The 11,556-nt window shown below is 41.4% G+C and overlaps 1 protein-coding gene across 3 annotated transcripts in view; it reads left to right on the plus strand.

Annotated features, from left to right (window-relative positions):
* Positions 1–11,556, plus strand: part of LOC119661508 (cyclin-Q) — a 31,146-nt gene extending 19,590 nt beyond the window's left edge. For all 3 annotated transcript variants that reach the window (XM_038070876.1, XM_038070878.1, XM_038070877.1), the window contains exons 3-7: positions 6,071–6,215; positions 6,271–6,489; positions 6,559–6,654; positions 10,948–11,085; positions 11,154–11,556. In XM_038070876.1, the coding sequence (XP_037926804.1) occupies positions 6,071–6,215; positions 6,271–6,489; positions 6,559–6,654; positions 10,948–11,085; positions 11,154–11,249 (694 nt within the window). In that variant the 3' untranslated portion in view covers positions 11,250–11,556. The remainder of the gene's footprint in view (positions 1–6,070; positions 6,216–6,270; positions 6,490–6,558; positions 6,655–10,947; positions 11,086–11,153) is intronic.

An 11,556-nucleotide genomic window follows, 5' to 3' on the forward strand; every position in this document is an offset into this window, starting at 1 on the left:
TCTTTGTATTACAATCTATAGTTTTCTCGCCATAGTCAAACTAAATTCTAAGTAATGGTGGTATATATACCATTTTGAAGCTCAGACCCTCCTCCGATAGCAGTGATCACAAATTAAGCTCCTTTTTGCGAAATTCTCAATATTAACGGAGATATAAACGTTTAAAGTTTTCCCCAAGATTCCTCCAAAGGAAAGGAAATTGTTAGGTTAATTACTTTACTTCTTCCTGGCGCAACCAAGGTCGGGGTACACCCCATGTTCGCAGCCATCAGGCCAGTTGCTTTAATTAAATCAAATAGCTTCTCCTTTAGGATTGCATTTGCTACATCCCTAGCAACTATGCTGAGCGTTCGCATCACAGCCGATTAAGAGTCCAAGGTAACTTGACTTTGTATACAGAGGTCTTTTTGTTCTTGCATCGGTAGAAGACACATAAAATCATATAGCAGGAACATAAAGGCAACTATGACGTTTTTTCTCTTACCATTAACCTGGTTTTGTAACATGACCGTGACTAGATGCTGGGCACAGAATTTCCTTAGCATGGTTGCTTCTAATGAATTTGATATTAGCACAAAGCCTCTCGACCTTGAGGGGGAGCCCCAAGTTCTGCTAAAACCGATCCATGGTTGTTGTACTATATAAGGGCACCCTGCCACTTTTCCGTCCTTGGTGCCAACAGAAAGGAAAGGATTTTGAAAGGTTAATTTCACTAAACTTTATGTTTGTTGAAATAAGTGTAACTGAAGAGTCTACTGCTAGTCCTTTCTTTGTTTTCGTCCAATTTCTCTGGATATTGCTATACCCATGTCCTCATTCCCAAGAAACATTGCCTCCTTTCGCAATACCCTCCGCTTCCGATAGCTCCTGCCAACTCCCCAATTACACAGGTCAAATATTAGAAATTAAAATGGCATGGAAAATCAATTTTTTAATCGTTTATTAGAGTATCAACAACCAAATTCATTTTCGATTACCACCGTTGCGCGATAAGTAGTTTTTCCGCGAAACCCCTGTGAAAAGTAACGCGGTATTCAGCGACGATCATTGTTGTCTTCTTTGTTTACGAATAATTGAATACGGTACGTGACATGATTGACCAATGCCAACAATCTTTTTTATGGTATTTACATTTTCTCAGTAGATATCTATGCAATATTCCACGTGATTTGAATGTTTCTGGCAGGAATTAGAAAAAAAATTTTGAGAATAATTATATAGTGTGCGTAGAAAATATACGGGCAAAGTTAAAAATAAATTAGATAACATAGATATATGTATTATGGTGGTCCGAGTTGAGATCGGACAAATTCAGAAGCCATTGGTTCGGATGCTCGTTGCCAGTGTTGACTTTGATAAAATTTGGAAAATTGTCGCGAATCCATGAAATTTGTGGAATAGCACTTCGCTTAGTTGGAATCACTAACGGTGTTGTGCAAAGTGCAAAGCAATAGGATATCCCATAGTCCAGCTTTGAATTTGAATTGATTGTCGCATCAAACAAGCGTAGACTTTCCATGTGAGGTTATAGGAGCCCTCTTTTTACGATTATTTATATTATTTTATTTCTGTACTTCGATTGAAAGTTTTTTCCAAAGAGGTCGAAGAGTCTGGAACTCGTTTCTTGCATCAATCGCATGATCGTCAAGGAAATGAACTCCTTGCTTTTTATGTGCCTTTTATCTCAGATCTTCGCTTGTTGTAGTCGTCTATTTTGTTCTTTTTCTATCATTCGAATCATTTCCAGCATTCTTTCTGTTCCCTTTCGTCTTTCTTCACGATCAAAAAATATGGTTCACTCTTTCCATAACTCGAAATGGAATTGTCATCCTTTTTCAGTGTGTGACCTATTCACTGTTACTTCCGTCTTCTGATCAACACATCCTTTCCATGGCACGATTCTATATTTGCTATTGTCTCAGGCCAGAGACCCTAATGGAACAACGTAGACATGAGTTGATGAAAACTTAGAGCTTTGGAGTAACAGTGACGGTTACTTTCCGTGTACTACCCTCATATACCAACATGGAACAGCCTTAACTTGATGTTGAGATACCTCAGTCGAAAATGATCGAAAAAAGTTAAACGCTTAATCTGATTCGATGTAGTTTCATCATCATCATCATCATCAACGGCGCAACAACCGGTATCCGGTCTAGGCCTGCCTTAATAAGGAACTCCAGACATCCCGGTTTTGCGCCGAGGTCCACCAATTCGATATCCCTAAAAGCTGTCTGGCGTCCTGGCCCACGCCATCGCTCCATCTTAGGCAGGGTCTGCCTCGTCTTCTTTTCCTACCATAGATATTGCCCTTATAGACTTTCCGGGCGGGATCATCTTCATCCATACGGATTAAGTGACCCGCCCACCGTAACCTATTGAGCCGGATTTTATCCACAACCGAACGGTCATGGTATCGCTCATAGATTTCGTCATTGTGTAGGCTACGGAATCGTCCATCCTCATGTAGGGGGCCAAAAATTCTTCGGAGGATTCTTCTCTCGAACGCGGCCAAGAGTTCGCAATTTTTCTTGCTAAGAACCCAAGTTTCCGAGGAATACATGAGGACTGGCAAGATCATAGTCTTGTACAGTAAGAGCTTTGACCCTATGGTGAGACGTTTCGAGCGGAACAGTCTTTGTAAGCTGAAGTAGGCTCTGTTGGCTGACAGCAACCGTGCGCGGATTTCATCATCGTAGCTGTTATCGGTTGTGATTTTCGACCCTAGATAGGAGAAATTGTCAACGGTCTCAAAGTTGTATTCCCCTATCCTTATTCTTGTTTGTGCTTGTGTTTGACCAGTGCGGTTTGATGTTGTTGGTTGATTCGTCTTCGGTGCTGACGTTGCCACCATGTATTTTGTCTTGCCTTCATTGATGTGCAGCCCAAGATCTCGCGCCGATTACCGCCTGCTCGATCTGGATGAAGGCAGTTTGAACGTCTCGGGTGGTTCTTCCCATGATGTCGATATCGTCAGCATAGGCCAGTAGTTGGGTGGACTTGAAGAGGATCGTACCTCTTGCATTCACCTCAGCATCACGGATCACCTTCTCGAGGGCCAGGTTAAAGAGGACGCATGATAGCGCATCCCCTTGTCGTAGACCGTTGTTGATGTCGAATGGTCTTGAGAGTGATCCTGCTGCTTTTATCTGGCCTCGCACATTGGTCAGGGTCAGCCTAGTCAGTCTTATTAATTTCGTCGGGATACCGAATTCCCTCATGGCCGTGTACAGTTTTACCCTGGCTATGCTATCATAGGCGGCTTTAAAGTCGATGAACAGATGGTGCAACTGTTGTCCATATTCCAACAGTTTTTCCATCGCCTGCCGCAGAGAGAAAATCTGATCTGTTGCCGATTTGCCTGGAGTGAAGCCTCTTTGGTATGGGCCAATGATGTTCTGGGCGTATGGGGCTATCCGGCCTAGCAAGATAGTGGAGAATATCTTATAGATGGTACTCAGCAACGTGATACCTCTATAATTGCTGCACTGTGTGATATCTCCCTTTTTATGTATGAGACAGATTATGCCTCGCTGCCAATCGTCAGGCATTGATTCGCTGTCCCATACCTTGAGCACAAGTTGATGAACCACTTGGTGTAACTGGTCGCCTCCATATTTAACCAATTCGGCTGTAATTCCATCGGCTCCTGGCGACTTATGATTTTTTAGCCGATGAATTGCACGGACTGTTTCTCCTAAACTTGGTGGTGGCAGTATTTGTCCGTCGTCTTCAGTTGGCGGGACCTCCAACTCGCCGATGTTCTGGTTGTTCAGTAGCTCATCAAAGTACTCAACCCATCGCTCTAATATGCCCATTCTGTCGGAAATCAGATTTCCCTCTTTGTCTCGGCAGGATGAGCATCGAGGTGTATAAGGCTTCATCCTGCTGACTTGTTGGTAAAACTTCCGCGCCTGGTGCGGTTGCTTCCTGTACTTTTCTAGTTCACAGACTTGTTGGTTCTCCCAGGCTTCCTTTTTCCGTCTGTGAAGTCGCTTCTCCGCTCGACGGAGTTCGTGATAAGTCTCTGCGCGTGCCCGCGTTCTTTGAGAATGCAACATTACTCGGTATGCGGCATTCTTCCGTTCCGTTGCTAGCTTACATTCATCGTCAAACCAGCCGTTCCGACTCCTTTTGCGGCTGGGGCCAAGTATATTTGTGGCCGTATCCATGATAACGTTCTTCAGGTGGTTGTGAGATCATTAGTTGATGCTTCATCTCCAGGTCCTCTGTTGACTGCGGTTATTGCGGCATCCATTTCCCTCTTATAGGTGTCGCGGAGGGTTGTGTTGTGGATGGCTTCAGTGTTCACTCTCACCTGATTGTCAGAGGGGATTCTAGGTGGTATTGTTATTCGATGTAGTTTGCTTTGGAATATTAAATTCCTAACTAGGTACCATGATCCGCTTGACCTCGTTTGAAAATTCGCATGCTAGGTTCAAGTGCAGCCAATAACTTTATAAGCAGCAGTTTGAGAGCCAGCCAGTTCTTACCGATGTCATGATGATTTCTGTTTCGAGATGCCTTTTAAGCCGGGATATCCATGTTGTCAGAGTTTTAATAGACGTTAATAACGCGCAATGAGCTTTTGATGATTTGTCTACACAATTGGATGTGAAACTGTTGCATCGAAATGAAATTTTATTCTACCAATGAACTATGCTTCATCTATGAACTATATCTGAATATGTTCACTGCTACCAGCCTTGGCCATATATATTAGGCACTCTACACGTTGTCTTTTTCTTGTTTAGGGTTAAGAAATGAAACTCTTTTAGATTGCGTTGTATAATTTATACAATTTTATTAATATTTTGCTAGGCTACCCTTGGTCTTTATTACAGCAACTGTTATTTGCCTTATACTGCTTTATTAGATTCGCATTTTGCTGAGCGCATGTAGCGTTCCATTCGTGGACTAAAACGTTTTTGAGAACTGTTTTGGATGTAACACTATACTCTCTTATTTTGTGCTTTAGAATACCCCAAGTGTGTTCCGTGGGGTTCAGATCTGGGGACTGTGCCGGCCAATCTAACAAAACAATGCTATTCTCTTCAAATTTCTCTCTGTGCAATGTTGATGCTATCAAACCTATTTCAAGCGATTTTTTTTTGTCTCGCTCCAAAAGCTACGGCTTTTTTCTGGCTTCGGTCGATCCGTAGCAAGCTCAGACAATTTTTTAAGATGCTTAACAGGCTCGCGAATAAGTTCTCTGTTCTGGCATGTCTCGTTTTCCTCCCGCTTTTGATCTATAAGCGTGGCAGCGTGTCTCATTAATCTTTTTAATAGTAGACTGAACTGCTACCGCGAACACTTCATTAACATTAATATTTCAACTTCAGACTTCATTTTTTTCCAAAAAAATGTATTTTAATTTGTTTTTCTAATGAAAACTCATTCATTTTTACCATTTCCGATAACACAACAATGGGACTTAACCAATAGAACAACAAAACACCACGTGTTTCCACTAACAATAGCAAATAGAGAGAACACCCAGACAGTGCACCAATCGTCATAAAACGTTTCATTGTTATCTCATTTTACATGTAACCGTATCGGGCTAGGTTGTATGCAAAGCACTTGTAAAAGTAATTTGTACTTTCCAATCTGTCAAAATTTCCAGAGGTGCCTAACAAGAATGCTCTGCCTACTCCTTTTTTTCAGTTCCACAGTTTTCCCAAACTCGATGAAATCAGCTCATTCGAAAGACAAAAATCATAAGCGAAAAATCTGTAACAATTCCAGCTCTGGTTTGCACTTCTTAGTTGAAATTTACGAGATTAGCGGGGGTCGGCCCACAAATATTTATTTCTTTCGGTATATTTAAATTTGCACGAAGGATCTTTTATTCTCAGAAAAGGGTTGTAGAGTGCAGATATAAATATTTAGAGACTATTTGTGTCGTGGTTGTTCATCATGTTCACATTATTAATACGTTACATAGTAAAAAAATACTGGATCATACCCCGATATATAGTTATATTCCAATGCATTTTAAAAGTACTATAAGACACATTTATTGACAGAGGTGGAGTAACTTATTGTATTTATTCATATTTTAATTCAGGAAGAAAAATGCTAAAGGTCTTACATCACGATTTTTGTTCGAATGTGCCATCAAATTAGCAATGAAACCGCTGACGTCAGCAACGGCAGCGATTTTGTTCCACAGATTCTACAAGGAAGTGGATGCGTCTAATTACGATGAGTTTGTAAGATAAGTCCTCTTAAAAACCGTCTACTATGTTAACAGATTTATAATTGCAGCTTATAGCCGCAGCATCTCTTTATTTAGCTGGAAAGATAAAAGATGATCCAGTTAAAATTCGGGATGTTATAAATGTGGCGCATAACACATTGAACCGAGGATCGAGTCCTTTGGAACTTGGGGATGAATACTGGGCTTTAAGGGATGCAATTGTTCAGGCTGAATTGTTGATTACTCGCATGTTGAAATTTGATTTAAATATTGTTCACCCGCATAAGGTATGATTTTGTCTTTTCTTTTTGTTCCGTGGAAAAGTTTAATTGAAGGCTATTATTTACTTTTTCCAGTACATGCTGTACTACATGAAATCTCTACAAGATTGGTTTGGGTCTACCAAATGGAATTCATTACCAATCGCAAAGACTGCAGCGGCATTTTTACAGGTATGTTCAGAGAAATTTTGTTAAATATATCAACTTTTAATATTGGCTTCTTGGAAAGTTCGAGTGTATCGTTTTTTTGTTTTCTATGCATTAATTGGCTGTCGTTTTATATATTCCCCTAAAGTGATTTTATGAAATTTTTTTGCTGTTGAACCAGTTTTCTCAATTTCTGGACGTGCATTTGTTCAACTTATACTCAAAGTTTCAGGGAACGACTCAATACCCGATAATTGGCAATGAGGCATTAGCTGTCCCATACAGGAAAGGAGATATAACCCAATAGGTGGATACCATCTATAACATATTTTCCATTGTTAGCTTGCATAGCCCCATTATCCTAGTCTATCATCGGGCCATATTAAAGAGACTTTTCTTCCGGCAAATCTGCAAGAGATTAGATTTTTTCTCTACGGGTGTGGATGGAAAAAACTGTTGCAATATGACTCTCAGTTAAATTTTACACGATCGTTCAGTTTTGCCTGTCAGTTACGCCTGAAGAGTCCGTATTTGCGCGGCGACCGTAACGTGGATACGATGTAGTTGCTCTGTCAGTTTTGATTGTTTAAGAATAAAGAATGATTCGGTTAACCGGTCAGCATGTTTGTTTGGGCTGTAAGCGAGGATTTCATGTTTGTTTAGAATGTGAACAAGAATTTATGATAATCTTTATCGCTGATGAACATGCTAACACACAAAAGTATCTCAAATTCGCGTCTCAAGGCCTTCCACGTCCAGAATTGAATTAATGATGGTGCAGCTTGCCGGTACTTAAAAGCTTCATGATTCAGTTCAACTAATGGCCGAGTGCATTGCGGCTTCAGTCGGTGTAACTAACAGGGGGTTAATATGTGGGTAAAATTCAGCTCAATAAACAACGATGAGCGAGCTACCTTATCCGTATGGATGATGGTCACCCAGCCCGGAAAGTGTATAGGGGCAATATCTTTGATAGAAAAGGAAGACCGGCCTCAGATAGGTCGATGGCGTAGGCTTGGCTCTCAGGCAGTTGCTCGGAATATCGAACTGTCCGATTTCAGTGCAAAACCAGGTGTCCGTTCTCCGTTCTTGTATATCAACCACATTTTTGAAAGGTAATTGTTATTCTATCCATTGTAATGGTAATTTATCGATTCCGAGACTTTGTTACCTTTTTGGGTCGAATGTGACTGCTTCAATATTTTCAATTACAGGGAATGATAGTGGATTCAGCCCTCCCGAGGAGGACGAGTTGGCAAGTGAGCATGTCAGAGGTCCAGCCAAGAAATTTTACCACAGATCATTTGATAGCATAGAAGACTGTTGGCCCGCTTGTGAAAGTTTGATGGTGGTTTAATACGTTCGTTGATACGTCGTTCACAAAGATTGCGCTAATGTGTGGAGTAATTTCATAACGCAGTTCTCAATTGACTGATAGCATTGATCCGTGATATTTAAATCGCTCAGTTCTGGGCAGTGATAGTGCCTGTTTCATGGGAATTAGTCATCAGAAATTCTGTTTTATTCAGATTTAATCTGAGACAATGTTGCATGAGGCGATCATTCCATTTTTGGACGTGTTGCTCGAGATCAGCTTTGCTATGAAAAGCTATGGCATATTATCTGCATAAAGCAGTGTATAGGGCCCTAGACGTTGTATGCTCCGTGTGACAGTGTCCATAACAAGAACCAATGAGAGTGGTAAGAGGGCGCTTTCTTCATGAACACCAACAGAGACGTGAAGCAGTTTTGATATACTCGCCACACTTTTACTTTTCGGATCATGGTAGAGAAATTTAACCCAACGCATAAGTTCTTCTATTGCTAGGTGTTGCCGCAACATAAAACACCTTCTCTAGACCCAGAAATGCAATGTAAAGAGGGCGGCGCTTTCGATGCTGGTTCTTCATGAGTAACCGCTGAGCGTTTATTGTGTCAGAAGTTCTGTAGTTTTGGAAAACCCAGCTCGATTCACAGTTATTTGAACTATATTGAGAATATGATTGTCAAGAATGTCTTCAATTTCGGATCGGACGGAAAATTAAACATTCTGCTGAACTACCTTTCTTCTTCCCTATTGAAACTGCGGTCCTTCTTTCTTGCCAGTCAGGCGGTGTTCTACGTTTCTGAAAGACCCCAGTTCTTCGTTTGCCAGAGCTTAGATGCGATGTCGTCAGGTGTTGTTGCTTTCCCCGATTTCATTCGTTTTATTGCTTGTTCAATTTCAGTGACACTGGTAGTGAAGCCCATGGTGTTTTACGTGGGCACCTGTCGTGAGACTTAATCCGACGGTCCTCTTCAGACACGGATTGATTTGGTGACCATAATCAGAGCCCCGCTGAGACAAGCAACAACGGTACCAGTCTATACCAAGTGTATGGCTTAGCATTCATACTGGTGGATGCAAGAATTACCTAAATCTCTACCGAACTATGGAGTACGGCACCCGTGTTGATACACAACACCATGTCGAGGCCCGAAGGTCTCTTCTCGCTTGAGCATAACCACAACCACCATGAAACTCCCACTAGGGGGCCAACCGCAAATAACCGAGCTGTCCTCACATACAACAGGAATTCACCCGAAGTATGTGAGTCCAGGGGCTTTCCCGGTTCCCATGGTACCAGTATACCCCTGGTAAGGTTTCGTGACCAATTTGCCACTTCAGATGAGTCCCCGTGCAGACTCGGGTGTGATCGCCCTGATTAGGCCTTTCGAGCATTCGCCTACTGAATCACGGCCGGCAAACCCAAGTGAGTACAGCGTCTCCCGGTTCCACAACTATGGAGGTTCTCCTCGGCCACTTGGTTTTGGTTTGGCCGATAGGGTTGCCGCCCCATCTTCCTTACCGCCACCTCTGAGCACCAGTGACACTGGCAGGTGGAATTGCTCAAAATGGAATGCTTGTGGAAGTGGAGGATGAACAAATCCTTCCGTTGAATTCTGTTTGAAATATTCTCGCCATCTATCCGTCGCGACTCGTCAGTCGGCAAGTAAAATACCGTTCTTGTCATTAACGCACCAAAAGTATACCAAATTTTGTATGCATTGGGGCGGCTTTTCACATGTCGATACGAATTTCTCTCGTCATTCTGAGTGTCCAGTTTATCGTAGAGATCTTTGTAATGGACTGCTCGGGTGACAGAAATCGCTTCCTTTGCTTCCCGGTTGGAATTCCTGTAAATTTGCCAACTAGCCAGCGTCTTATCGTGGAGAAACTTGTGGTAGAGGGGTTTCTTTTCGCGGACCTTCATTTGGACATAGTCATTTCAAAATCCTGGCTCCACGATTCTTCTATATTCGTTATGATTAGTAACCGTGTGATATATTTCTTCATTTTCCTCACGAAATCGTTACCACTTTATGCGGCGGGCCTGTGCGTTCCTCACGCTTTTACCGGTGGCTTGATTTGCCAGACCCGTGACGGTGGAAAAATGTCGACATCTTATGAAATTTGGGTTTTACTGTTCCCATTATAAAATGAGACAATTGTTTGCATTCATAAATACAAGGTCATGGCTGTCCGCAAAATCGACTATATGCTCGCCAAACTCATAGCGCGCTCCAAATCCTTCTCCCCCATGGCACCTGTTGCCGTCTGCCTTTTTACACGAATGACCATTAAGATCGCCCGCAATGACGATGTATGTTACAGGTGTTTGCATCGAATAGTTGGCTAGCCTTATCAGCAGGTCATCAAATCGTTCGACTTCTTTAATGTTATCACGGAGATCCTCATAGATGGCAATGCCAACACCATATTGAGTGTGTGGACTACCAAAATAGAGAAGCTTATAGACATTTCTTCCACGTTCGCGGTCTATGTCGTCGCTTTTGCCACACGACCATAAAGTTTCTTGTAGGTTGCCAATACTTAGCATGTAGACACGTATTTGTTTTGCTCGGACTAATTTATTATGTCCTGATGCCGTTCATGCGTCAAAAACGACATTGAAATTTCCTAGGTCGGTTTGTTGCGGGACCGGTATTTATCTCTTTCCCTGATCTCAACATTTTCAGCATACCGTATAATCATGCATGACGACAATCGTCATGCTAGCTAGTTGCTACCCGAATAGTTGGTTAAACTGTTTTCTGGTATCTGTCTCCCATTAAACGAATACAAAAATATCATAGATTTCTTTCCGGGTTATGTGTTAATAAATTATTGTAGTGATAGATGTATATTCCTCTTTCTTGACAACTGAAACATGTTTTGCTTATTGTTTATTTCTGCCCCCGGGCAATTATGCACTATTTTACAGAAAAGACAGACTGAATTGAAAATTTTTAAATTGTGCATTATTTTCTTTGCAGGATTTCCACCATAATCCCGCAATTCTCAACTACAAACCATCTCATATTGCCATCTGCTGCCTGTCACTGGCGTTACAAACTTATGGAGTGCAAGTTCCTCTAACCGATGAAAATGATGACTCCACAGTTTGGTACAATGTAAGTATCCCATTCGCAGCTTCAACTCAGTCGGTTTTCCTAAAGATCCCCCTCCTATTTGTCTGCAGGTATTTGTCAAAGATCTTACAAAGGACAAGCACTGGGAGATAATTGAGCACATAATGGAAGTCTACAATTCCGAGGGCGATAGTCAAAGTTCTTAAGTTAAGAATTACAGATAAGAAAATCTGATAACCTTCTCATTATTTGGCTTACAAATATTTTAAAGACTTTTCTTTTAAACTTTTTTGTTTGATTCTGTTGTTTTTTAAATGAATTCGAGAGAATTTTTTGTATGATGTGATAAATTCTATTATCGGTATTAATGATATTTATATTTAAAAAAAAGTCACAGTGTACGACCAGAATATTTTGCAGTAATTGCAACACATTCGACGGGTTTGTGTATGACAAATTAAATAAGTTCTTTTTTATCGATGGCAAATAAAAATGAAAAGTTTTCAAGGCAAA

This window comes from Hermetia illucens, chromosome 1 (assembly GCF_905115235.1).
Source record: "Hermetia illucens chromosome 1, iHerIll2.2.curated.20191125, whole genome shotgun sequence".
Classification (NCBI taxonomy): domain Eukaryota; kingdom Metazoa; phylum Arthropoda; class Insecta; order Diptera; family Stratiomyidae; genus Hermetia; species Hermetia illucens.